This window comes from Vulpes lagopus, chromosome 22 (assembly GCF_018345385.1).
Source record: "Vulpes lagopus strain Blue_001 chromosome 22, ASM1834538v1, whole genome shotgun sequence".
NCBI classification, from domain to species: Eukaryota; Metazoa; Chordata; class Mammalia; order Carnivora; family Canidae; genus Vulpes; species Vulpes lagopus.
Window position 1 is genome coordinate 5,472,196 of NC_054845.1, and position 27,790 is coordinate 5,499,985.

The 27,790-nt window shown below is 36.0% G+C and overlaps 1 protein-coding gene across 3 annotated transcripts in view; it reads left to right on the plus strand.

Annotated features, from left to right (window-relative positions):
• SLC39A10 (solute carrier family 39 member 10) overlaps window positions 1–27,731 on the plus strand; it is a 135,232-nt gene extending 107,501 nt beyond the window's left edge. For all 3 annotated transcript variants that reach the window (XM_041737381.1, XM_041737384.1, XM_041737383.1), the window contains 7 exons: window positions 3,522–3,691; window positions 5,811–5,999; window positions 9,730–9,850; window positions 11,079–11,447; window positions 12,554–12,634; window positions 19,689–19,879; window positions 24,963–27,731. In XM_041737381.1, the coding sequence (XP_041593315.1) occupies window positions 3,522–3,691; window positions 5,811–5,999; window positions 9,730–9,850; window positions 11,079–11,447; window positions 12,554–12,634; window positions 19,689–19,879; window positions 24,963–25,121 (1,280 nt within the window). In that variant the 3' untranslated portion in view covers window positions 25,122–27,731. The remainder of the gene's footprint in view (window positions 1–3,521; window positions 3,692–5,810; window positions 6,000–9,729; window positions 9,851–11,078; window positions 11,448–12,553; window positions 12,635–19,688; window positions 19,880–24,962) is intronic.
• The last annotated feature ends 59 nt before the right edge of the window (window positions 27,732–27,790 follow it).

Here is a 27,790-nt window from a genome sequence, read left to right on the forward strand (position 1 = left end):
ACTCCTGGTAAGCAAGGAATTGAAAAAATTATTTTTTTAATGGCGCAGAATAGGGCAGCCCGGGTGGCTCAGCGGTTTAGTGCCTCCTTCAGCCCAGGGTGTGATCCTGGAGACCCGGGACCGAGTCCCGTGTCGGGCTCCCTGCATGGAGCCTGCTTCTCCCTCTGCCTGTGTTTCTGCTTCTCTCTCTCTGTGTCTCTCAATAATAAATAAATAAAATATTTTTTTAAAGTAAGTAAATAAAGGGGCAGAATAACTGACATCTTTGAAATTGTTTTTTAATAATTTCCAACTCTGTTGACCAAGACAACGTAGAGGAATAATGAAACTATGATAGTCCCGGTTGTACCCTCTGTTTTATATCCAAAATACATTATTGGAAGTTATAGGATCCTTTTTAGTCCTAGGATTTATTTCTTTTAAGTAAATTAAAAAATCTTTTGAAGGGAGCAAGCATACTAAATATATTTCCTCTAGTTGGACAAATGAGAAAACACTAATTTTTTAAAAAAGTTTTATAAGGTATTCAAAATTATACAAATTATTTCATTTTAATCTTAAGAGTATAGTCTTTTTCTGATTCTTGGCTTTTGTTGTTGATGAATAACCAGTTAATTGGCGGTAATTTGACTATGTGACCAGGGAACCAAAAGCATTTGTATTAATTAGTTTTTAGAAGCGTATGTTTTTATATGTATGTATATATGTGTATTACCTGCTTTTGGAGGGGCCACTGTCCATGCTCAGTGTAAGGCCATTTTCCTGAATGACTCCTGAGGGACATCATTAGCATTTTATTCCAAGAAAATGGCATTCCCTCACAGGTACATTGAGGATGGCACCCTGGTAGGTAGTGCTCTGCTGCTGGATAGATTTATGTAAGGCTTTCTTTTTTGTGGGCTTTTGTTTTCTTGTATTTTCTGAGTTTCAGATACCAAATATCACAAATGCCAAAGATTACCTAATCATAAAATGGGCTTTTCTTTTTCAAGCATTTATTTTCTTAGTTCCCAGATTTGCTTTCCCAAGTGAATGAGAAAGAGATCATTTTAGAGCTGTTAAATAAGAAATTATAGCTGGGAGTGTGTAATATGTGACGTGTACTCATTTGTGCACGTGAATTCGTATACCCTTTCACACTCAGAACCTCCCTCAACTATTTGTGTGAGCACTTGAGTAATTTAATGTGTCAGTCTGTCAGTGATTGCTTTTAAGTAACAATATATTTAGTTCACTTACCTTATTGGCAAATTGATTTTTCACTGAATTCGGTTTTGGTTGATTTGTCCTTTGGTAGATTGGTTTTTAGCTAGTTAACCAAAAACCATTTGAGAGTGAAAGTCATCTCAGAATAGTGCAAAGTGTTTATGGTTTCATAGACTCTTGGACTTTTCTTCACATTCAGAATACCCTTAGCCAGAAGTTAATGTGGGAATTTTAGAACGGAAATATTTGCCTACAGTAATGTTCATTTTCAGATATAATTTTTGTGATTAGGAGATAGAATCATATTTTCTCTATAATGATTAGGTTTTAGAAATATGCTTTTAAGAAAATATATTGGTTTATAGGGTCTTATTTTGTAATCTCAAATTTTAAACGTGCTTCTAATGCTAATGTATTTGTTGAATTATTTTGTGTAAGTTGTTAATCATCTTAAATATCTGCTGTATCGGATTAATGGTATCTGTCTATCATAAGATTTGGAAATTTAATTCCTATCGCAAATATTTTAAAAGGCAAATCCAGAAATGAATGAACATATATTTCCCAGTGTAGAATATAAGCCTAGAAAAAAGAAAAGATCAGATTAAGTAAGATTTATCTAACTAGATTTTGGTAAATGTAGATTCTAATTTAGTATCTTAGTCTGATTATGTGAATTGTCTTGGACATGGGAACATAGGAATAAAATAAATACTTTTATTGGATAATTTGACTAATTCCAGTGTATTTTTGAACAAAATAATTCTGATTAATAAAAAATTTCTAATTATGAAAAGTTATAAAATGTGTCTATTTTAGTATATTTTGGGTTTCATCTGTAGTTTTTGTAGTCCCCAACCATATGTATTAGTGAGTATACACAGAATATCTTGGAATATGAATTACTGGCTTTTTTTTTTTTAAGATTTTATTTATTCATGAGAGACACACAGAGGCAGAGACACAGGCAGAGGGAGAAGCAGGCTCCATGCAGGGAGCCCAATGCGGGACTCCATCCTGGGATTTTTTTTTTTTTTTTAAGATTTTATTTATTCATGAGAGAGAGAAGCAAAGACACAGGCAGAGGGAGAAGCAGGCTCCGTGCAGGGAGCCCAGCGTGGGTCCCGGGACTCAAGATCACGCCCTGGGCTGAAGGCAGTGCTAAACTGCTGAGCCACCTAGGCCACCCCAAAGCAGAATTTTTTTAATTTAAAACATTTCTATTTCGTTTAAACCATTACTAGGAAGTAATCTCTTTTTTAAAGAGGGCATATGCCCATGTGTGCCATTGGGTGGAGGAGGTTGGCAGAGGGAGAGAGAGTATCTTAGGTGCCACACCCAGCATGGGGCCTGACATGGGGTTTGATCTCACCACCTTGAGATCATGACCTGAGCCAAAATCAAGAGTCTGATGCTTGACCTCCCAAGCCACCCAGGCAACCCTAAAGTAATCTTACTTTTTAAGTGAAAATGCCCCACCCCCTGAACCTGGCATTTATTTCTGGTGTCTAATCTCCTTATCAATAGCTTAGATAAAGAAATGTGCAAGGAATTCTCCATTTTTCATCACACTTAATGTTTTTCCTAAATCATACTGTGAAACATTTCTCTTGTGTTCTGATTCAGTTAAAATTATATAGGGAAATTCTTAAAAAGTAGAAAATGATACAGAAAGTCAAATAGGAAAGGGAGTTTGGAACAGGTTATGGAGTAAAGATGATATCAAGGGGATAGGACTGAAATATCCTTTGTAAAAAGAAGAAACAAAATACAAAAAAAGCTACCAGTAATGAAGATATTTATATCTTTTGTGAATATGTTTCCATTTTGGACTGGTATATTAAGCTTCTTAAACTTTGTATTAGAAAGATTTACAAAGATAACACTATATACTTGGCTTCCTCCAATGATCACAGCAGAGTTTTATAATTGTATTTTCTAATTAGTTTTATTGCTCTGGCTCTACCTTTATACCTTGATAAAATTTTATTTATAGTCTAGATATTAAAGAGTGAATCACAGCCTGAAATAATTTTTAAGTCCTTGTTTCTAATAAGGTGGGCCACTGAAAGTATTATTTATAACTATATACTGAAGGTCTGAATTTCTTAATTATTTAAGTATTCAAGTTGGTTATTCAGTTGTTTTGTTTTGTTTTTAAACACAGCAGTGCCAAAATGTAAAACTTCTTAAAAAGCATGGTTAGGGTAAAATAATCTATCTTCCATGACTCTTTTATCTTATGTGTATTGTTTTTTATAGTTGTTTGGTTTATATTGTCATATTAATGTTGACTATTAATTTCTTTCCTACAGCATGGATTTGTGGTATCATTTCTATCACTGTCATTAGCCTGCTTTCCTTGCTAGGCGTGATCTTGGTTCCCATCATTAACCAAGGATGCTTCAAATTTCTTCTCACATTCCTTGTTGCACTAGCTGTAGGAACAATGAGTGGAGATGCCCTTCTTCATCTACTGCCCCATGTAAGAAAACTTTTTAATCTTTAAAAAATACATAAATAAAAATATTTGAACTAAAAGGGTCCTTCATTAGCAAGCTGTGTAGCATCTAATCCAGTATTTGTTTTGCTTGTAGGACAAAGTATTTTTTCTCATTTACATAGTTTTAGTAGCAATATTTTTGAAATAAATTGAATCATTAGGTTTTAAAATAGCATCAAAAATTGGTAACATCAGTTTTACTTTCTTCTGTCACAGTGTATATGTACCAAATCACCATGATGTACTTAAATATCTCAACAGTTTTGTAAGTCAGCTTAACCTCAGTAGAACTGAAGTTTTAAAAAGATTGCTCTTAGCAGTTCTGAAAATGAATACTTAAAAAGATACACCATTCATTGATTTTTTTTCTGTATGGTATATCAAGAAAGCCTTCAGAAGAAATATATACAGGTCTCATAATGATTGCTCTATATAGCCAGTGTGCCACAGGCATCTTTATTTGATCAAGAATAAAACATGCTCTGTTAACAATTTTAGGCATTTAGCTCTTTGCATTTCAGACCATTTATCTTTTCTTCACCTGGCATACCACTTGTTTTCTTCTATTCCAAGACATTTTTTTTTTTAAGATTTATTTATTAGAGAGAGAGACAGGGAGTGCATGCATACATGCATGTGAGTGAGAGGAGGGACAGAGAGAGGGGATCATCAAGCCAGCTTTCTGCTGAGCTCTGAACCCCACCCAGGGCTCCATCCCAGGATCCATGAGATCATAACCTGAGCTGATACCAAGAGTAGGAAGCTCAACCGACTGAGCTGCCCATATTCCAGGACACTTCTAATGATATGATCATATGCCTACACTCCTAGTTACCTTGCTTATCATCCTTCTAAAATCCATTTCCAGTTAGGAGTATTTTATCTAGTGTTACTGCTTTTACTTCAAATTATGAAAGCACTGGGGCTTTTTCTTTTCAAAATGTAAAATTACAGATTTGAAATTTTTTTATATATATATTCTTACCATCACCTTTTGGAGTATTTGGGAGACAGAATTGTATTTTTTAAAAAGTAATCTCTGTACCCAACATAGGGCTGGAACTTACAGCCCAGAGATCAAGAGTTGGACACTCTACGAACTGAGCCAGCCAGGTGCCCTCAGAATTGTATCTGTGTATTTTGTATAATCCTCTCCCCTGCTTCACTTTTGGTTGAGAATTCCAGATTTGGTTTCTGGAATAATATATGGCACTGCCTTAAAAAATCGATTAGTGAATCTTAAAATTGTGAATATGAATTTTTTTGTAAGTTGATTATGTTATTTACTTATTTCCCCCCTTATTCACACCTCTCGCTTACTCTTTTTACCTGTCATCAAGAATAGCAAGAGTCTGGAGAAAAAAAGAAAAGAAAAAAGAATAGCAACAGTCTTACTTTCTTTGAGAAGTTTAGAAACCTGATGGCCACTGGCAAATGGAGAAGCAATACAAATGTGAAAAGGAAAATACTTAAGCCTAACTTTTAAGATCATTATTGTGAAACTTGTACACTTCACAATTAAATAACTATTTCTATACATTTATTTTTGCTAAAGCTTTAAAATATAGAAATGAAACAATATATGTTTAAGTATATACTTTTTTAAGTATATACTTTTGGTAATGTTCCACAGTATGAGCATAGGTAGCATCTCAACACTTCTTTAAAATAACTTAGAAAAAGTTAGATTATAGGCAGTCCAAGGTTGTCACCGGCTGGTGAATTAGTTCATTTTTACTGAGTGTTAGGCATCTGGGTCAAGTTCACTTCAGTTTACAAAGGGCTCTTCACTCCCGGATGTCTTAATGCTGCTTGGTTCCTTCGCCGTAGTATGTATCTGAACCCTATAGGCATTTGAGTTTGTGGTCTTTGCTATCAGAGTTACCATTTCATGGTTACCATGAAATGTCGCACTTGCCAGGCCACTGAGTACATCAAAATTAAATAGAAGGCTACCTACATTTATTTGAGATAATATGTAGAGAACACTTTAAAAATTGAAAGGTATTTTTTTCTGTGTCATCTAGGAGATCATAATCTCAAAATTTTAAATAGCATTTTTAACTACTTGTTCAGAAGTTTTTGTTATTCTTATTAATAGTCTCAGGGTGGACATGATCACAGTCATCAGCATGCACATGGGCATGGACATTCTCATGGACATGAATCTAAGAAGTTTTTGGAAGAATATGATGCTGTATTGAAAGGACTTGTTGCTCTAGGAGGCATTTACTTGTTATTTATCATTGAACACTGCATTAGAATGTTTAAGCACTACAAACAGCAAAGAGTAAGTATCTTTTAATGGTTTCTTCCATTTTCTGAGATATAAAACTGAAACAAAAAAATCATTTTCTGGCCACATGTTTAATTGTGATGTTGGTGTGTATTAAAGGAAACATTGATCTTTGCATTTTTTATCATTACATTTATCATTATAATCAGGATATAGCAGTCTTAGTTACTTTGTTGGAATTTTTCTTTTTTCTTTTTTTTGGAATTTTTCTAAATGACTTAATAGGATGGAAAAAGCGATGGCCAATTTCTGCTTATTTCAAAAGACCAAAAATGTATAAATAGAAACAAATCTCACTGGTCCACTTAGGTCATATTTTCAGGTGAAAGTGGCTTTCACTGTCCTATCAACAAAAATGTTTTTCACACAATACATTTCTTTATCAGAAATGCTAATGGTAGAAGCAGTAGAGGTGAGAAGGATTTAGATTTGGGGGGCTTTGTAGGAAGAAAATATAATGAAATGAAGGAAATCTGGATGATGACCCTCTTGGATGCTTAGACTGTTGATTAAATACCCTGCTTGTCATGAGCTGTGTTTCATGGCATATTTGTGAGAATAAGATAAATATCCAAAATAATTTTTTCCCCTAAGTAAATTAGGGGCTGCTACCACTGACCTGATTTCCACCCTTCCCTTTTCATAGTGGTTCATGTCTGTTTCTAAAGCTCTGTCTAGAGTACATCTCACTAACATGTTTGTGATCCTAGTGCTGATTATATTCAGTGTACTCTGTATAATATAGTCTGTCTAGAGAACATTGTTAAGAAAGTTTTTTACAAAAAAGAAAATTCTTATATTTTGCTGGTTCACTACAGATATTTAAAAAAAATCTTTTTCCTCAAGAATGAAGAATATTCATGATCATAATATATACACAGTTCACTCTGATGATACAGCCTTTATGTTATTTAATGTATATATTTTGTGTATGTATATATCTTATGTAAATTTTTTTTGAGATAAAATATGGTTTAGAACAGAGCTCTACACTGAGATTCAACGGGAGTGATTCTAATTCTTGCCCAGCCTCAAACTAGCTGTGAAACTATGACTCATTCCTCCCGATTTCCAGTTGCTATCTAAATCTGTGGGAAATAAACCCTACTTTTCATCTGTATTTTCATATCATATTCTAAATAGTATATTTAATTTTAATTGCCATGTTTTAGTCTGGACATCATATTTAATTGCCTCCGAAGAAAGGGTGATGAAGATGATGTGCCAGCAAATCATCATCTGAGAAATGATAAAAGGAACTGGGAGGGATCAAAAGTAAAAGAAATCTCAAATTATTTGGTTTTTGAAGGGTGTATGGAAAGGTTGAATGGGTGATGAATAATGTGGGAGGGATGCCAAGGCAAGAGTAGCTGGAGGGAAATGAGTCAGAAGAGTGGTGATGGGAGCTTGAACTAGAGTCATATCTAAAGGAAAGGGAAGAGAAGATGATTAAGAGAATTCTTTGAATGAGAGAATAAGATTCGATCATTGATGACCTGTTAGATCTACAGATATCTTAGGGTTCATCTCCTAGTTTAGAACACAATTACATATTGGAAAGTATTGGAGAAGTTGTGGAATTACTGTAAAGCCCTAATTTTCTTCAGTTGTATATACCTGCTAACGTTGAGGCAATGAATATTAATACATAATATGTACAAGCTATTAGGGTCTGTGTAATTTACAGATAACTCTAAAATGTAGTCTCTCAAGACAGTTCAAAATAAACAAGATTTCTGTTTTTGTAAATTAATCTTGATCTCATTTTGGCTTTTTGTTATTTTTTAAAAAGATTTTATTTATTTATTCACAAGAGAGGCAGAGACACAGGCAGAGGGAGAAGCAGGCTCCCAGTAGGGACCCTGATGTGGGACTCGATCCCAGGACCCTGGGATCATGCCCTGAGTCAAAGGCAAATGCTTAACTGCTGAGCCACCAAGGCATCCCTGATCTCATTTTGAATTTAAATTTACTGGAAGAATTGAGCAGATTTATTTTTGTAAACTAATGTAGGAGAATAGAGTCCCCAGAACACAGCAGCAGCTCTTCTGTAAATTTGGAATTGTAGGAAGTAAATGACTAAAAGGAGCACCTCAATCTAATAGTAAGGAATTCTTCAAGTATATCAAAGAAAGGAATTTGGGCAGGTAAATCACTACATTTATTTTATGATAAATAGGACAATGAGTATAACCAAAGATGAAAAAGTATATTGCATTTTTTGAAGAAAGGGAATTAGTAATATTTAAATAGAACAGACATTTGGCCATCTGTGCAGAAGAGTCCGTTATTGGAAGGAAGCTTTCAGAGCTTAAATTAATACATCAGATGCTGACCAGGTTCGGCAAGTTGAGGCTTTGAGGGTAATGATTGAGCAAGTTTTTTGGAAAGTGGACAATCAAAACCAAAGCAGTAAAACAGAATCCCAGCTAGTATTTGCATTTTCTGCTACTATTGGCTTCCCCCACGCCCCCCCTGGTTTTTTTCATCTTTAATTCATGACTGCAGTTTCTTTTCTTCTCTTTAGGTTATTTCCATATTACTTTCTTTTGAACATTTTATGTTTCCCCAGTTTCTGTTACTGCTGTGAAGCAGGAAAACCCACAACTTAATGGCATATAACAATAATTTATTATTTCTCTTAATTTTGTGAGGAAATTGGGCAGGATTCAGCTGTCCTGCTTTGGCCTAGACAGGGCGTGTAGAAGGCCCACAAATGGTCTTTGTCTGTGTCTTGGTGCTCCTCCACATGGCCTCTTGAGGGTCTGTACTGAGTTTCTTCACAGCAACAGTTTCTTCCCTGAGCGAAAGAAAAGGTGCCAGGCTGCTCTGAGACTGGTCCTGGAACTGTGACCCATCATCACTCTCTTGCATTCAGTTGATCAAAAGGGCACAGCTTATTTGCTTTCTTAAATTTACATAGATTGGAAATAGAAATCTATTTTTTATTTTTATATTTTTTGGAAATAGAAATTTAAATCGGAAGAGTGGTCAGTGGTAGTTACATAGTTATACTGATAAAGGGAAAAAGCAGACTATTAAAAGATAGGAAAGAAAGTCAAACCTAAACCATGAAATACAATCATTAGAATTTATTAATAATTGAGGATAGATTAGATGAGAAAGAAAACTTAGCTTTATTGCGAAGCTGTGAAGAGTCCGTTGCTGATAGGTCATTTTCATAAACATTTCATTTAATCCTAAGAATCTATCATTTTTATTTTACAGATGAGTATTCTTATGCCCAAGTCTCACAGAAGTAAACTCCAAATTTTGAGACTTTAACTCAAGTGTAACTCTGATCATTATGTCACATGTAGGGAAACGGAAGATTGCATTCAACAAAATGAAATTTAGAGGAATAAACTTTATGTTTTTGGAACTTCCTATTTCCTGTACACTCTTAAATAAAGCAAATGTTAAATACATTTCACACATTTCACTTGGTTTCATATAATATGGTACTCTGTACCCCTTCTGTATTTCAAAGTAGATGAATTGCATCTTTTATTTGAGTATTGGGGGGGGGCAGGAAACAACATAGAAATTTCATTGGATATTTTATCTAGTTAAACCCCTTGATAAATTTCTAAAATAATTTTTCTTATTTTTTCCTAAATATATGAATAAAGTATTACTACCAGTTTTCCCCATAGATGTTAACAAGTGAATATTGTTGCTAATTGTGGCTGCAGATTTGATACTAATACTAGATTCTTTACAGGGAAAACAGAAATGGTTTATGAAGCAGAACACAGAAGAATCAACTATTGGAAGGAAGCTTTCAGATCATAAGTTAAATAATACACCAGATGCTGACTGGCTTCAGCTCAAGCCTCTTGCCGGTAGACAACAGTTCTGACTAAAGAGAAACTTTTAAAATATAAAAATCGAAATACTGCTTCTATACTGTGCCTATGTTTGAAATATCTTGTTTTTGTGACTTCCCTAATAGTAGTTTCTAATTTGTATTTCTTTAAATGTGAGTGTATCTTGTGATTTTGTTAGTGTTTTATTTATTTCAGCCTTACTGATAACTGGAATGTGGGACTAATTATATCACAGGGCAAGGAACATATTGCACTTTAGTACAGGAGAAAAAAATGAAACAGAAGGGCTTTGTAAGTGGTGTACTTGTGTTATTTGTAGTTGTTGGCCATGCAAAATCTGCATGCCCTCCATATGTGATTGGTTTCGTATGGAAGACAGAGTGGTTTCCATACAAAAAAAGTCTCTGCTCATCCATTCATCCTTTCTGTTGCCTGGTAGTTGCTATGAGGTAGCTTACAATTTTCAAGGAAACATAAACATTTTTTTTAAATCTAATTTTACCTTTTCATTTGAACTTGTGTTTCCCCTGAATATACTAATGATTTTCTTCAGAAAAGGAGCAGACGAGACTCTTAAGTGTACTCTGTTGCAAAATACAATTTGAGAAGTAGTAGGCTCTTTGTCACATAATAAATAGCTTTTAAAAACTAGGTAAGAGGCCAGCCTCAATTAAAAAAAAAAAAAAGTACATCTCAGATGTTGTTACCACCTACGAGTTTCTGAATTTGATTCTGGTGATGATCTAAGTCACATTTTCAGATAGGCGGAGCATTGGAGGGTGCCAGTTATTTAAAGTTTGTCTTTGTTTTCTTGAGTGATAAGAGAAGGTTAGAGTGGGTAAACTTCAAGGTTCCTTTAAGGATTTCTGAAATATTCTGGGTCCATCGTGTTGTCCTATAAATGCTGCAGTGACTTGCTATGCTTTGATTCCCGCCAGCTGTTTATGATGTCCTTAAGTTTCAGGGTCTTCATGCTTGCCAGTTCTCACTTTGCCTGCTCTTGGTCTCCGTGCTCTTATTTACCTCATCTGGTTCATCTTTTGGACCCTCAAAACCTCAGTTTGTTTTTTGTGTGAACACATGTGTATTTGTTTCATTTGCTTTTGTACATTTACTTGGGACTTTTAAAAGACAGTCACTTAAGAAGTGTCCATTGCACTGCTGTTCTGTCTGGGTTTAAGAAATTAGCTAAGAAGTATTCATTTACTTGTTGATAAAGTATATCCTTTGCTATTAAATGTAGGAACTGATGACTCGGTCGTTTCTGAAGATCGACTTAATGAAACCGAACTGACAGATTTAGAAGGTCAACAGGAATCCCCTCCTAAAAATTACATTTGTGTGGAAGAGGAGAAAATCATGGACCATTCTCACAGTGATGGATTACATGCCATTCACGAGCATGATCTCCATGCTGCTGCCCACAACCACCACGATGAGAGTAAAACTGTGCTGAGGAAACACAACCATCAGTGGCACCACAAACATTCTCATCATTCTCATGGGCCCTGTCATTCTGGATCTGATCTCAAAGAAACAGGGATAGCTAACATAGCTTGGATGGTGATCATGGGGGATGGCATCCACAACTTCAGCGATGGGTTAGCGATCGGTAAGTGCCCTTGAACCTTGGGTTATCATTTGTTGTTCTTTAGACCACTTTCCTTCGTCCACAGTTTTAGTACTAATATTACGAATTAGAGTACATAAGATTAACTTTTGGAGGTTAACAAGTATACTGTTATACATTACTCTAGTCATTTGATTTTTTTTTCCCAGAGGCTAGGTTAATGTTTTTGACAAGTTTATTTGGGGCATACAGATGTAATTTTACTGAGTTTTTCTTTGAATATATAAACAAGTGTCTGTAATATACTACTTTAATAACATTTCAAGGCATAGTCACCATATGAAAAAAGCTACCTTAGCATTTTATTTTCAAATACATTTACATGACCCTGAATATGTAATTTCAATCCTAGATTTAATAATGTTTTTGTCTTTGAAAAGGTGAAGAAAAATTTACATGTTAAAAATCTGTTGTGCCAAAGTCAAATACTGTATTAGAATCTTGCTACTGTAAACTGATATTACCAGTTAGGAGACTACTAAATGTGGTATAAATGCATGATTTTCTTTTCCAGACTTGACTCAGAAGTAGGCTTTGGAGAGGCCACGTTTTTTAATCTACCATAGATGTCAGTGTTAGAGAATAAAGAATTTTACTAGGAGAATTAAATGCATTTATAACTCTGATTTCAGTTCTCAAGATCATCAGATAAATAGTACTTTGTAGCCTGTATGCTCTAAACCCGGCAAAGTTCAGATAAGGATAGTAGCCATTTAAGTATCTTTAAATATTTCTATGAGAGAGCAAATATAATCGTAGACTTATAGGACTTAAAAATTTAGCATCAGACTTCCGCTCAAAGACTGAAATGCTGAAAAGCATTAGTACTCCCAAGCTTTTAGTGAGTTAGAAGGTTACCCTAATGGAGAAATCATCAGGGAATATTTCATTAAGTAGCTTTTTCTCTGGGGGTCATATACCTATTGTGCTTCACTTATATATTCAAAAAATACAGTGTAAAATAAGTGTTAGTCACTCAGATATTATGAAATTTAGGCAGGCAACAGAGGCTGTCCCTGTCATTATTAATGAAAATGAAAATAGCAGAAGTAAACATCACTTGATTTTCTTTCTGTCCTCCACTTCAGGAGCAGCTTTCAGTGCTGGATTGACGGGAGGAATCAGTACTTCGATAGCTGTCTTTTGTCATGAGCTGCCACATGAGTTAGGTAATATATAACCCTAAGAATTTCACCAGATTACCTCAAACCTAAGACTTCTTCAATTATAAATGCATCTAAATTTTGGAGAGGTTAAACATAAAAATGGCTGATGGCAAATACAAATGTCACTATTCTTGTACTATATAATTTGCATTCTACATGTTTAAAAATGTACATTGTTTTGTAGGTTTGTATCTTTATGTGACCAGTATTATGTTATATCCCTTGTTTCTTACCTTATGTTACTATCATTATGCTTTTAAACTCCATCCAGGTTATCATGAGTTAATTTAAGATGTTGCTTTTACCCAATACTCAAAAGTTATGCATTTACTGCATTTTACATATTTATTAGCACCTAGTATTGGATACAGCATGCCTTTAATTCCCTGCCACCAAAGATTTTAATTTAATTTCCTGCCACCACTGTACACTGAACATCTGTAGACTTAGTGCCTTTAGGCTCCTGTGAGAACATCTTTTGGGCATGTACCCAGCAACAGAATTGTTGGGTCCTAGGATGTACGTGCCTAAGAAGAGCCATATTACTAGCCACAATGGCCAAACTAGTATAATCTCTAGCCAACAATCCCGAAGAGTTCCTGTGTTTCCATATCCCTGCCGACACTTGACATTAAGTTCTTTAAGTTTTGTCAACATGATAGGTGTAAAGTGATAGGATTTTGGTATTTTAGTAGGCTCCTACTAATTTACCAATGATTTTTTTTTTTTAAGTTTCTCTTCATGTGTTTTGGTTTTTCTCTATAAATTGAAAAACATTAGATGTGAACATGCATTCATCACATAGAAAATATCCAAGGGATGTGGAGATGACATTAATTAGAAAAAAAAATTCCATCTTTTGAGTGTGCAAATAATTTCTTCATGTGCTCTTGCTAGTTTAACATTTTTCTTAAATTTATGCAACATCTGTCATTTGTGTTTTTGTTGATAGTAGTACCCTTATTTGCTTACTTTGAAAAAGAGTTTATAAGTTTCTTAGAAAATTATTAACTGCTCTGAAAATGGAGAATAGTCTATTAGTGCTTACTTGGTCCTGATTCTTTAAGCCTTGATTCCATATTTAGAGTTTTTGTTCCTTTGCCAGCCTTGAGCATGTGGTCTTTTTTTTTTTTTTTTTAAAGATTTATTTATTTATTTGTTCATGAGAGACAGAGAGAGAGAGAAAGAGAGAGAGGCAGAGACACAGTCAGAGGGAGAAGCAGGCTCCATGCCAGGAGCCCGACGCGGGACTCGATCCTGGGACTCCAGGATCTGCCCTGGGCCAAAGGCAGGCGCCAAACCACTGAGCCACCCAGGGATCCGTGCATGTGGTCTTATATCTTCTGTCTTGGTTCATGCCCCATTGTTTTTTACCTAAACCAGACTAAACCATCATTGTCTTTATTATCTTTTGCTTGGATAATTTCCATAGTATTTATATCTAGTTTCATTCTGTCCAGTCCATCTCATATACCTTATCCTAAACATGGCTTCTCAAATGTGACTTGCTCTTTAATCAGAATCTTTCAGTTGCTTCCCTTACATAGAGCATTAGAAGCTGAGATTCATTAGTGCTCCTTTCAGCGACCTTCCTTTCTGCCCACCTTTATAGCCTCACACACTCTACTTGCTATTGCTTGTTTTCCACTTCACACAGACACAATTCACCAAACGTACAATGGGTGCGTGAACCTGCTTCTCTGCCTCTACCTTTCTCCTCTTTGGCTTCTCTTGCTACTTGTATCCCTACTTAATCATGTTCAGAGTCTTTATTTCCTGACTTCAGGACTGTCCTCTGGTATCCCATGCATTGGGTTACTTTTCCTCTAAACTTTATCACTTACTGTCAGTAGGCCTTTCTTTTGGTACTTACTATATATCCAACTTAGATGTCTTCCCCATTAAAATGTAGGTTCTTTGTGTGCAGATACTGTCTTATACCTTTCTCTTTGCTTCTTTCCTATGTTAGTAAGAGAGTAATCTGCCAGATTTGATATAAAACAAATGCAGCACAGATATAATGGCTAGGTAAGGCCTTGATATCCAATGCAGAGCTCTTATAAAAACTGAATTTTAGAACTCTGCGTGGGCCAGGACTCCTCAGTGAGACATTAGACCCTAAGTCTACCTGTTTTACCCCATAAACCAGAAGTTGAGGTGTTATTACTGCTATGAGAGGAAACAACAATTTAAGTATATTGAGGAGCGCCTGGGTGGCTCAGTCGGTTAAGTGTCCAGCTCATGATTTCGGCTCAGATCATGATCACACGGTCTTGACATCTAGCCCCACATCGAGCACAGTGCCTGTTTGGGATTCTATCTCTCCCTCTCCCCCAGCTCATGCACATGCTTGCACTCTCTCTAAAAAAATAAATAAAATAAATAAAAATAAAACTTTTAAAGTATATTGAACTGTGCTACCAGGAAAGGAGTGAAACCTTAAGAAAAAGGAAAATTTCCCTCCAGTGCTTAGTACCAAATCCATATAAACTCCATATTCTAGCTGTCTAGGCTCCTAGGGAAGAAAGCAAAACTGGAGGTGATATAAAGGTAGGAAGTGATTAAAAAAAAAAAATTGTAGAGCCTATTTTTTGCCTTTAAAGCACAGTAATGGGCACGTTGGCAAAATAGGCCGAGATGAATGTCCTGCTCTGGTTATCTACTCTTACTCACTTGGAGAGGAAGAGAATCTGGAGACAGAGGTATAGAAACATCTTCCTCAAGCTCCAAAGCAAGGGAAAGATGATTTCCCTTGATGCTGAGATAGAAACATGGCAGGTGCATAGGGGAGACATCTTCTCCCTGGTTAACAGGTTAAGATATTGTCAAAGCAGCATATTATATCACATTCCAGGATAATTTATTTGATTTAAAACCCCTTTGGCCCTAGTTAAATTTTTGATTATGAATTCATAAAACTGTTCTGAGATTTTTATACTAAAGTCATAGCCTAAGGGGGAAAACGTGTTTAAATTACATTTTAATGCATGAAAAACTGACCCTTAGTAATTCCAAGTTTTATTTTTCCTCTTCTAAACAGATTGCTGTTTCTCTAATGGTGTGCCAGATGGGGGTTTTGTTCTTAGGAATGCGATAGGAAAAATTGTAGTTTTAAGCTTTAGAGTGATATACAGCTCAGGGACGTTTACTCCAAGAGGTGTGCAGAAATTGAAACCATTTGAGAAAATAGAAAACCTTTGTCTCTCATTGCATGTTTGCTCTGGAGTGTGGTAATGGAGAAATTGCCTGAATTTATTATTATTCTTCCTTCTGGTTTTGCAAAACTTACATAGCTAAATTTAAGTAAGTTGCATTATTACTCTGTTGGATTCTCTCTTACTTTTTCCCCACACTCTTTCAGTAAGGAGCTATAAAAATTTGAATAATTATTTGTAAGAAAACTTGTATAAGAACATATGAAGGGGAAATGAGATTGGGGATAATCCAGAAAGGCAGATAATCCAAACTCTCTTAACATTAAGTAATGTGTTCTAATTTAAAGGAGGTAACATTTTGATAAATAAGCGTATCTTTATTATTCTGATGCCGCTCAAGAGAGGTTATGGTGCTATCCACTTTTTCCTTTCCTCTCATGTATATTTAAGGGGTAAATAGAATTTCCAAATAAGATATTCATAATGTGCTCAATTGTCCAGGGAAAATTGAACATTCACTATATAGATTTATACAAGTGTATACATATATTATTTAAGACAAAAATAAGGAATTTTAAAATACACATTTGTCTTAAAAAATCTCAATAGTTGATGTTAGCAGATGTTAACATAATTATAGCATTGGATCACATTAACAGCTTTGGCAGGCACACCTCATTTGTTGTGCTGCTAATGATATCTTTTGTCAGCAGAAAGGAAAGGATATTGACGTCTCAAAAGATGAACAGATTTGCTTGTTTGGTGTAAGTCCCAACTGTATTCCTTTGATCTCCTTTTCAAATGTTTATACAGGTTCTTACTGAGAAAAGTGGAGAAAAAGAAAAATATGCAGATAGATACCTTTGATAATTTGTAGTCTAAGATAAGACAAGGACAAAGATAGATTTTAAATGAAATAATTCATTTTGCTACAAGATCATTATACAGAGATGATTTATACTGCTATATATTAGCCATGAATAATTGGAAATTGATATTTTTTATAAGTACTTTTATAATAACACCAAAAAGCATGAAATGCTTAGGTTTAAATCTAACGAAATGTACATAGAATCTGTATGGTGAGAACTGCAAATCACCACAAAATCAAAGGCGATTTGAGTGTGAAGAGTGTATATGAGGTTTATGGACCAGAAGATTCAGTATCTTTAAGGTGGCAATCTTCCTTATAGTTTAAGTGCATTCCCAATCAGAATACCAGCAAGCTATTTCAAATGAGATTTTTCAAAATTTTCTGTGGAAAGAGAAAGGAACTTGGATAGCCAGAAGAATTTTGAAAAAGGACAGCAAAATTGACTGGAACAAAGTAGAATTCTCATGTATATGCCAGAGTATTTTCAATAAAGTGCAAAGGAAATTCCATATCAAAAGGATAGTTTTTCCAACAAATGTTACTGTAGTAATTGGATATTTAGTAGCAGGGAAAAGGCCCAAAAAGCAAAAAAAAAAAAAAAAACACCTCACACAGTAGGACAAAAGAACTAAAAATAGATCATTGATTTTAAATTTAAAAGATCTTTTTGAAAAGAAAGAAAGTGCACACACGGGCAGCAGTGCAGAGGGGAGCAGAGGGGGAGAGAGAGAATCCCAGGCAGGCGTCATGCTCAACATGCTCAATCTCATGGCCCTGAGATCATGACCCCAGCCTCAATCAACAGGTGGACACTTGGACCAACTGAGGCACTCAGATGCTCTTTAAATAAAAGTTTTAAAATACAGGTTTCTGGGGTGCCTGGGTGGCTCAGTTGGTCAAGCGTCTGCCTTTGGTTCAGGTCATGATCCCAGGGTACTGGGATTGAGCCCCGGGTCAGGCTCCCTGCTCAGTGGGGAGCCTGCTTCTCCATCTCCCTCTGCCTGCTGCTCCCCATGCCTCTGCATGCACGCTCTGTCTCTCACTTTTCTCCCAAATTAATAAATAAAATATTTAAAAATAGAATACAGGTTTCCCTTGCTATCCAAAATAGTGTCCCTGTTGAAACCTTTTGTAAGCTAAAATGGCTTAAAACTAGAAGGATTTGCTGTTAATTTATATGGAGGGGGTTTTGGACATTCCTAGACTCACAAAATAACCTCGCAGGCTTTTTGATACCTGAGGAGACATCTTGCTGTTGGAGGCACACAACAGAGATAAAGCACAGATGCACAAAGTCTTCTCCTGGGGAAGGAGCTGGGTGGGGCCCCTCTTGGCTGCTCGGGGTGCATGCCGCCTGCACAGCAGCTCACTGCAAAACAAAGGCTGTTTTCACTTTTTTCCTTTTTTCTTAAAAGCAAAAATCCTCTTCAGATGTTTTGTTTGGTTTTGTTAAGGAAAGCAGGTACTAATGTAGGTCTCTAATAAAAGTGAAGTGGCTGTAATGTGAACTTTTGAAAAGTGGGGGTTACCTGTATCAGTAGAAGAAAACATACAAGAATATATTTGTGTTCTTGGATTAGGCAAGTTTTCTTAGACACATGATCTAAGCATGATCCAAAAGCATGATCCATTGAGGAAAAAAGTAATAAATGAACTTCATAAAAATTAACTCTACACAAAAGAGACTTGTTAAAAATGAAAAGGTAAGGACTGTGAAGAAATATTTGGAAAATATTCCAAAAGACAAAAGACTTTTAGGAAAAGATGCAAGGAGAGTAATGTTAGGTAGAAACTGGAGAATAGCAGTCTAGAAGCCACTGGTAGATAATCTCCCAGCTAATTTTTCTGTTAATGTCTTCCTATCTGTTATAAATTAGAACTTTGTGACCATAAGAATTAAAAAAGAAAACGTCACGTAAAATTAAGATCCCTTCTTTGAAAGTGTATGTATGTACGCATGTGTGTGTAATCTCCGGCCCCAGCATGGGGCTCAAACTCATGACCCTGAGATCAAGAGTCGTGTGCTCTTCCAACTGAGCCAGCCAGGTGCCCCTAAAATGGGTTCTTAAGGTAAAGGGATGCCCCAGTATTCCAGTAATACCTTGCACTGCTAAGTGTTCAATGACTGATTGAATGTTTGTACATTTAGTTACTAAGACAAACAAAAGAGTTCTAATTAGTTGAAATTACTGATTTTGACCCGTTAGTTTTAAGACTATTATTTCTTAGCAGTATTTGTTTTTCTAGTAAAGTTTCTGAGCACTATCTAACGTTTTTTTCTAGTTGTCCCAACTATTGACAGACGAGTGAGAAAGTCTCTATTTTTACATTTTTAGTATTTTTAGAATTAAGATTAATTTTTTTCTGGAAAAACTAAACAAATATAAACAGCGTACAATATTCTTAAAGAGTCTGTTACCTCTCTTCTTTCTAAGGCCATTTCCCTTTGAAAATAGGGCAGAGATCAGAGTAGAGAACTTTGTTACAGGAAGAGCGGTGACCAAGTTCTTTTTTTCTATTATGTTTTCTGATCTTTTTTAAAAAAAATTACATTTCACATTCTACAGAAAAGTGACCCTTTTGATGTACATTCTTTGAATTTTAACATGTATATAGATTTCTTTAACAACCACCACTGCCATCAGGATACAGAAGAATTCCATCATCCCAACAAGTCCCTTCATACAGGACCTTTGTAGTCACACCCCTTGCCCACCCCTGCCTTGGACAACCTCGGCATGTTCTTCATCACTATAGTTTTACCTTTCTGAGATCTCCTATAAATGGAATCATATATAACCTCTCAGACTGTCTTCGAGTAGCATGCCTGTTGAGATTTACTCAAGTTTTACACATATTGGGTTTAATTTACTAAATAAAAAAATAAGTTTTTATAATAAAGTTTCAGTTATTAAAGGTGTTATCTTTTTATGTCAATTCTTAATTTTGTTTTCTAATTTTTTTTCCCTAAAATCTGTGTGTAAAAGCCTGTGGTTGTAAAACTCTCACATTATGTCTTTTACTGCAGGTGATTTTGCAGTTCTTCTTAAAGCGGGCATGACTGTAAAGCAAGCAATTGTATACAACCTCCTCTCTGCCATGATGGCTTACATAGGCATGCTTATAGGCACAGCTGTTGGTCAGTATGCCAATAACATCACACTCTGGATCTTTGCAATCACTGCAGGCATGTTCCTTTATGTAGCCTTGGTGGATATGGTAAGATATTTTATATTTTTGTTACTACTAAATCTGTAAATAGAATGCACCTTCCAAAAAATGGAAGAAGTCTTTGGATGTAGTTTGAAAGACTATTTTTTAAAAATACATACCCCATTTTAAAACATGATATCCTAAGTAGTCTGTTAGAGAAAGACAATTAAAATTAAGTAGGAAGATTTCTTTGGAAATCCATTGAGATGCCGAGAATTTTTGAGCAGGGATGTTAGTATTCAAGGTAATCATCAACATTTAGAGATAATTATATACTTTGAAGATTTTATAACATTAGGATGTAAGTATTTTGTTGTTATTAGTAGAGTAATTCTTTGGGCTTGTTTTATGGCAAACAAATAATATACTTCTTAGGGAAGCCAGTCTTCTGCAGAAAGTGGTATATATTCCTAGGGATTTATGTAATTTTCCTTATTTCTGACTTTAAAGTTAACAAATCTAAATCTAATTTCTAATCTGAGGTTAAGAAATATAATCTAAAATCTACATAAAACTAGCAAATAGTTTTAATTTTACCTTTGTATCTTAAGTATGTTAAATATTTGTAGAACTAGCATTTTGATTAATTTTTGTCTTTGGATATTATGTTCACTTTTCCTCCTGATTGGATCTGTTAGTCTCATTTCAAAATTATATAACCTAAATCTTTAATCACAGAATTATTGCCTGTTTGTAGTAGAAAGTTTAGAAAATATCAACAAAAAATAAAAACCGTTGACATTCTATACCTAGAGTTTGCCATTTCCTGGTCTTTTCTTAGACTCCAGCACTTCACTTCCTGTCTCCATGCTCAGCCGATTACCTTACTTCCTACTTATGGAGAATACTGAAGCCTTGGAGACAACTTCCCACATGTTCCCATCACCATTTCTACTCCTCTCTTCTCCTCTCCTTGATGATGTCAGCTCCTTACAGCCGCTCCCTGGACCTTGTCCCTTTTCACTAACTCCCTGAAATTCTCCCCTTTCTGTGTCCATTTTCCCCTCTCTGCTGGATCATTTCTATGAGCATTTAAACCTCCTGTACTTCTCACCTACAGAGGTAGGAGGGAGGGATTTTCTTAACTCCAGCTTCCATTCATTCATTCATTCATTCATGAGAGACAGAGAGGCGGAGACACAGGCAGAGGGAGAAGCAGGTCCCATGCGGAGAGCCCGAAGTGGGATGGATCCTGGGTCTCCAGGATCAGGCCCTGAGCTGAAGGTGGTGCTAAACCACTGAGCCACCTGGGCTGCCCTCCAGTTTCCATTTTAGTCCTCAACTACCGGTTTTCTTTCTTTGTCATGCAAATCACCCTTATTTTCTAATTCTCTTCTTTCTTGAGTCTGGCCTCAGCAGGTGTCCTCCCCAACTGCTGGGCCTGATTGCTTTTGTTACATCTCCATTGTTACTGGTTTACCACCTTTCTGGCCTTTCTCAGCTTGTTTTCTGACCTTCCTCTTCTCCCCACCTGTAAATGCTGGTGAGGGCCCTCTAGATAATGTCATTTAGTCTCATGACTTTAAAAATTTAATGGCCAGTAATTCCTACATTTATGTCTTTAGCCCAGACCTTTTCTTTAACTCCACCTGCTTCCCTGAATGTCTGCAAGGAACTGTAAGCTTAGAGTATGTTTAGAGCCCAACTCTTGAGATTTGCCAGCCTTAACTCATTGGACCAGCAACTTCTATAGGGTTCTCTGTCTTATAAATGATGGTTCCATTCTTCTGGTTGCTCAGATCAAAACCCCGATTATTATTCTTTGACTCAGCTCTCTTCTCTGTCTGCTCCACCTCTGGCTCATCCTAGGTCCTGGGAGACCTCCGCTTCCTAACTACTTCTACTGTCCCCATCTTCTAACTCTCCCTGTTTCTGCTGTTGACTTGTCTACGACATTAAGCCAACAGTCTTGTCACCTAAGTGCTTCAAACTCTTCAGTGGCTCCTTGTGAATTCCTCTCCCTCCTCTTGCCTTTCCTTCATTTCTCCTTTTTTTCTTTTTTAAAATATTTTATTTATTCATGAGAGACAGACAGAATGAGGGTGAGAGAGAAAGAGGCAGAGACACAGGCAGAGGGAGAAGCAGGGAGCCTGACTTGGGACTCTGGGACTCAATCCCGGGTCTCCAGGATCACGCCCTGGGTGGAAAGCGGTGCTAAACCACTGAGCCACCCAGGCTGCCCACTCCCTCATTACTCTAACTTTACCGCATCATCTCTCCCTTGCCCCCAGGAGGTGCACACTGCCTCAGGGGCCTGGCTCTTGATGGTCACTCCATGTGGAATATTTTGCCTGCAGACATCCTCTTGGCTGGCTCCCTCACTCCTTATGAAGCTTCCCATCTAAAATTTCAACCTCTACCCCTCTATTCCTATTTTACTTTTTTTCTCCTTTGCACTTGTATCTCAATCTATTAATAGCACACTAAACATTTTATTTATTGAGCTCATTGTATCCCCTCTTGGATTAGTTCTGGGAGGGTAAGCTTTTTTGATAGTATTTCATTTACTCCTAGAGAAGTAGGTCACAGTTAGTTGAATGAAAAATGAATGAGTTAATTCTTATACTAGGAAGCTAAAGATGTAAAAAAGAACAAAGATAATCTTTATAGTAAGGACTTAAAGTCTAATGAAGAAGAAAAGTAGCTATTAGAATTCTTCTGATAATGGCTTATGATAGAATAGTGCACCATGTTTGCAGAACTACGGAGAGAGGCCAGCTAAAAATGGGAGGAAAAATGAGGGAAGTTTTTCTGGAATGGGAAATCTGAGCTGAATCTTAAAAGCTACAGAAGAGTTTATTAGAAGCAAGAGGAAAGGGCAGATGAGAAAGCAGAGTAATGAATAGCATTGTTCCTTTAACCAGTGAGTCTACTCCTGGGACTGTATGCTGAGGAAATGACCTAACATGACTACTGCTAAGAAAATAAGCAAGCAAAAATAAAACTGTATTAAAGTATTTTTGCAGCAGCATTTGTAATTTTCTAATTACATTGGAAACACCCTAAATGTCAAAGAGGGAAAACTACCCACATATATTTTAGAATTTTAATGACAAATTTTTTTTCTCATGGTAAGTAGAAAAATAAATGGATTAAAAAATTACATCCACCGTCATCAGATAGATGTTGGCCAGATAATGAGAGTCACATAAAATTCAGTGCTATAAAAAAAATGAGAATTTATCTTGTAAGTTATGAGGAACCATTACAAGGTTTAAGCAATAATGACATGATATTTTTGTTTTAGAAAGACCCTGACTAGAGAGGTTTTCATTCATTTACAGTTATTCAGTATGAAAGCGAGAGTACCAGCAGTTTTAGTTTGAGGTATCTTTCAGACTCCAAGTGGAAGTGTCCAGCTGGTTTTAAGGGCTCTGGATAGTAGCTGTTTATCAGCCAGTTTGGAAGCACTGTTGCATTTTAACAGGTATGGCCATACCAGTAGGTACAGCTGGCTCTTCACTGTGGTTACGATCAACGAATATGGATGTGGGCGTTCAGGGTTGAATTTAATGTGGGGAAGACAAGGTGCCTCTTCTGGCTGGTATGAGCACATACCTAGAGGGGACATTTCAGTGAAACATCCTGTATGTTACTTATGCTTCAGTGTTCAGGAAAGACAGATGTAAAAGTTTTTTGTCATGATAAAAACTTGAGAAAAGGAGAAAAAAAAATTGTCTTCTTACTAGAACCACAGGTGGGAAGTTGCCAGGTTTAGTTTTAATCCAGAGGTTGGCAAACTGTCTGTAAAGGGACCGACAGTAAATATTTAGGCTTTGTAGCCCATATAGTCTCTGTGACAGTTAATCAGCTCTGCTCTCTGGGGTGTCTATCACGGTTACTTAACTTTGCTCAAAAAGAACAGTAACTGGCATCAGCCATTATGTGCTACTGCCATAGAGTCTGGAACAAAATAGATGACCAGCATGAAGTAGTTCTTAAGTAGGACCCTGAGGGGATTGTTAAATATACCGTTGCAATGTGAGAATATGGCAGTTGGATTAATTGTACTCATTGTTTAATAAGAACAGTAGTGCTTCTTCCTAGGCAGGCATTATGTCCTTAATGCTACATTTTCCCTCTCTGAACCGAAAAGCACCCAGATATTGTTTGGAGTCAAGCTTAGTGTCTAAGAGAGTAGCCTATCAGTGTCATCGTTCTGATGATAATCATTGCAAACTTGAAAAACAAACACAGAACGGGAAAATGAAATGTGGAAGTAGCAGTTCTTTCACAATTTTGATTAGACATGGGTGGAGGGACCTTACGCTTGTAATAATGCACATGCATTTCTTTAACAAATCTTATTTACTTAAAGACAAGTTTTATATTTGAAGTATTATTCTTTACTAGTGTATGCTTATGCTTTAGAAATCAAACTATAAACTTCAAAGAACTGTGCCTTTAAAGGTATTGGAAATATTCAGGTTTTTGAAATTTTATCGTGTTTAGGGAAATTAGAGTACCCTGTGAAGGCAGTGAGAGCCACTTGGTAGCAGTCCTGCTGGACAGCTTTGAGAGACGATTTTCTCTATTCTTGCAAGGAAAATAATGGCTTAAGGCTATAGAAATAACAAATTAGGAGCCGTCTGTAAATGTCCATCCATGCTTTCATGTGCAGTTGGATAGGAGAATTTTAAAAGGAAATGGTAAAGAAATGAAACCGTTTTGAACTAGATATCTCCCCAAAGAATCTTACCATTTTCAGTGATTCTGAGAATTGTGGTCTTTCCTGGAGAGTTTTATTGGCAATAATAAGTTGTCTTCTTACTTTAGCATAAAGCAAATGTCAGAAATGACCAGGTCAGTGAATGGCAACTTTAAATATATATCTAGTGCATATATTTGCATTTGTTCAGGGTTTAGGGGGGAACAGATTTAGCATTTACTTACTACATAGCTAGAGCATAAACTTTGTCAGTGTTTGGCTGAAACACGTGTCATGGTTAGCATTATGTTTAATAGAATAATTCTACTTGTAGTTATGCTTTATTCATTAGTTTAAAGTAGAAGAATGTTTAAAAAAAATTAAGCAGAATATTACCCAAAATTGCTTGTAAGAATCTGCGGGTCTTTTTTTTCCTCCCAGCTTCCAGAAATGTTGCATGGTGATGGTGACAATGAAGAACATGGCTTTTGTCCAGTGGGGCAATTCATTCTTCAGAATTTAGGATTGCTGTTTGGATTTGCCATTATGCTGGTGATTGCCCTCTATGAAGACAAAATTGTGTTTGACCTCCAGTTTTAACCATTCCCAGTAATCATTGTGGATTACGAGAATGTTACCATGCAGCTTTGCATCTGTTCCTAGTACTGTATGCACATTGCTCAAAGAAAAGTCGGTGGCTTGCACTACTTACAAGTTCCATAGATTTGAGCCTAACCACAAAAGACTGGTGCTCAGTACTGCTTTTCCCTGTGCGAAAGGGATCTTTTAACGATATAAAGCTTGTGATAAAGAAAGGAGAAAAATAGGACTCCATGAACCAATGTTGGTATAGGTTTGATTCAGACTTTTAAAAAAAAAAAAATCATATAAAACACTAAAGTAGTCTCTTTGGTAGTAGAAACTTCTGTGGCTATGCAGAAATAGAACCAAAAAAATCACTTAAACTTTAAAAATATTTTAAATGGACTTGGGGCAGACTTTTCTTTGTGCTAAAAATGAATTGTAGTGTCCTTGAATCCAGTTACATACATACCTAAGGTAATGGGGATCAACTCGATACAATTTTGGAACTGCATAAAGTAGGCTGTAGGAACTAGAGGAAAGCTCAGGCTGCGTTAGCGTATGAACTTAGCGTTGGGAAAAGCCCTATTCTTGAATCTAGAGTTACTATTTTTGTATATATTGGCATAGTGTTTAAACTTGCAGCCTAAACTACTGAACTTTGTGATTGTATGTTTGTGTGAGCTTCAGTTTAATGAAAGGTTCTTTGTATTAATATTATACTTGGTGTTTGGGTGTTTTGTTTTTTTTCTTTCAAACTTCAATTTTGTTTTTGTTTGGGGATTTTTGGTGGGGGCAGGGAGTTTGCAGCATGTGGTAAAATGTTTTTGTTTTTTGTTTTTTTTTTGTTTTTTTTTTCGTTAAAAGTGTAATAACCCTCTAGGAGATACCAGAAAAGAGAAGAACCCAAACATGGTCTAAATATTCAGTTTTCCTACATTAACAGTACTAACTAGTTATTTGGGAAATTTAAGTTCTGAACGTAATGCATTGCTTTACCGGCCTGGTTCTGGAACCTAGAACACACGCCGTGACCGGCAGGAACCCAGGTTTACCATGTCCACGATCCGTTAGAAAGGGTTATGAGGATAATCCCCATGGATGCCATGGTGTCCCGGTCCCAGGTGACTTGGAAGAGACACTTAGTAACGCAGATGAAACCACTTGATCCTTCTGTGCCAAGATACGCTGCTGGTGCCCTGCTCCACCACAATCGGGTGACTTGTGAGAAGTGCAAGCCATGTTGATCCTGCATTTTGGCCTAATAATTTGTAGTTTACTAGTCATACTGCATGTAGCTTTCTGTTTACATCTGGTGCCACATGGTCTTCATTTATGCCAGGTAAACTGTATTTGAACTCTGTGCAGGCAGCTTTGTTTTAATCTGCTTGGCTACCAATGCAGCTGCTTTAAAAATCGTAATGTTCAAATATTTAAGAGCCAAACTCCTTCCATTCCATTTAGAGTGTTTGCATTTCGCCCTCCTTCTCTCCTCAACTCCTTTCCTCTTACTTCATGAACTTTAAACAAAAAAATGAAACTTTGAGAGCAGCACATGTATCCAGGTAGTAAGAGTATTGCCAGCCAGTGTTTCTTCTTTATGCTGTAAGTAAGGAAGCTTAGGTGTTATGGCCTTGATTTATGCCTGAATTTGAAAAATTATTCCTGGCTTTCTCCAAGGCCTCCTGTAATAAGTAGAGGTTGGTTGGGTTTTTTTTTTTTTTTCACATAGAATATTTTCCGCATTGGGCACTGACTTAGCACAGTCCTCATCTCATTGCTTGGCCCTTCAAGCAACCTAGCTAAAAGGTGCTGATATTTTATTTAGTACTGCCAACTTGGAGTGATTAAAATATCTTACTTTCTGAACCAAGATATATTTATAGTTCTTTTTTGCATTTTTATACCCAAGGAGGTTTCTGCATTCCAGCATTAAATCTGCTTAATTTTAAGACTTTTATGAAAAAGCAACAGTTGGAATATACTCCCAGTCCTAAAGGTCTGGTTTAAAGCAAACAAGTTCTGCTGAAATATATTTAAAGTTTTATATTCTCTCAAAAGTGGTATTATCTTCATCTGCTAGATTTTTTTAACCTATTAAGAGGGCTGTAACAGTTGCTGCTAGTATTTTGTTAGGGTTCCACCACCATTTAGTTTCCACATCATTCTAATGTATAGTTTCAAGTCTTACTAGACAATCTGAATTCCACTACATTTCTGTTTGGCTCCAACATTCCATTTAGCTTGACCAGTCTAATTTAACACGTGTGTGTTGGAGGTCATTAATGTTACTTGTACAATGCTGTCACTGTGTGACATCCATATGAATTTTGGTGTATATCACATTGCATTCAATCAGCTGTGATTATGCGTAGAAATACTATAGTAACTAGATGCAGTGTGAATTTTTTCCATTAACAGTGGCTTAAATATGATTATGGTCCTGCAAGGTGATACTTGCTAAAATATCTAAACTTTTTTTGTTTGTAACTGAATCATTTTTTAAAAATTCATAAAGCTGGAAATGATCAAATGCTGTTTTTTTTTTCATTGTCAACAGTGGTGTGTCATTTTATGTATGTTCCTAATGCTTATGGAACTCTCCCAAAATAAAGTTATTCAGAAAGAGCAAATGTACCAGTGTGTTTTATTTCAGAACATTTCCTTACACTGAAGTAGGAGTCATT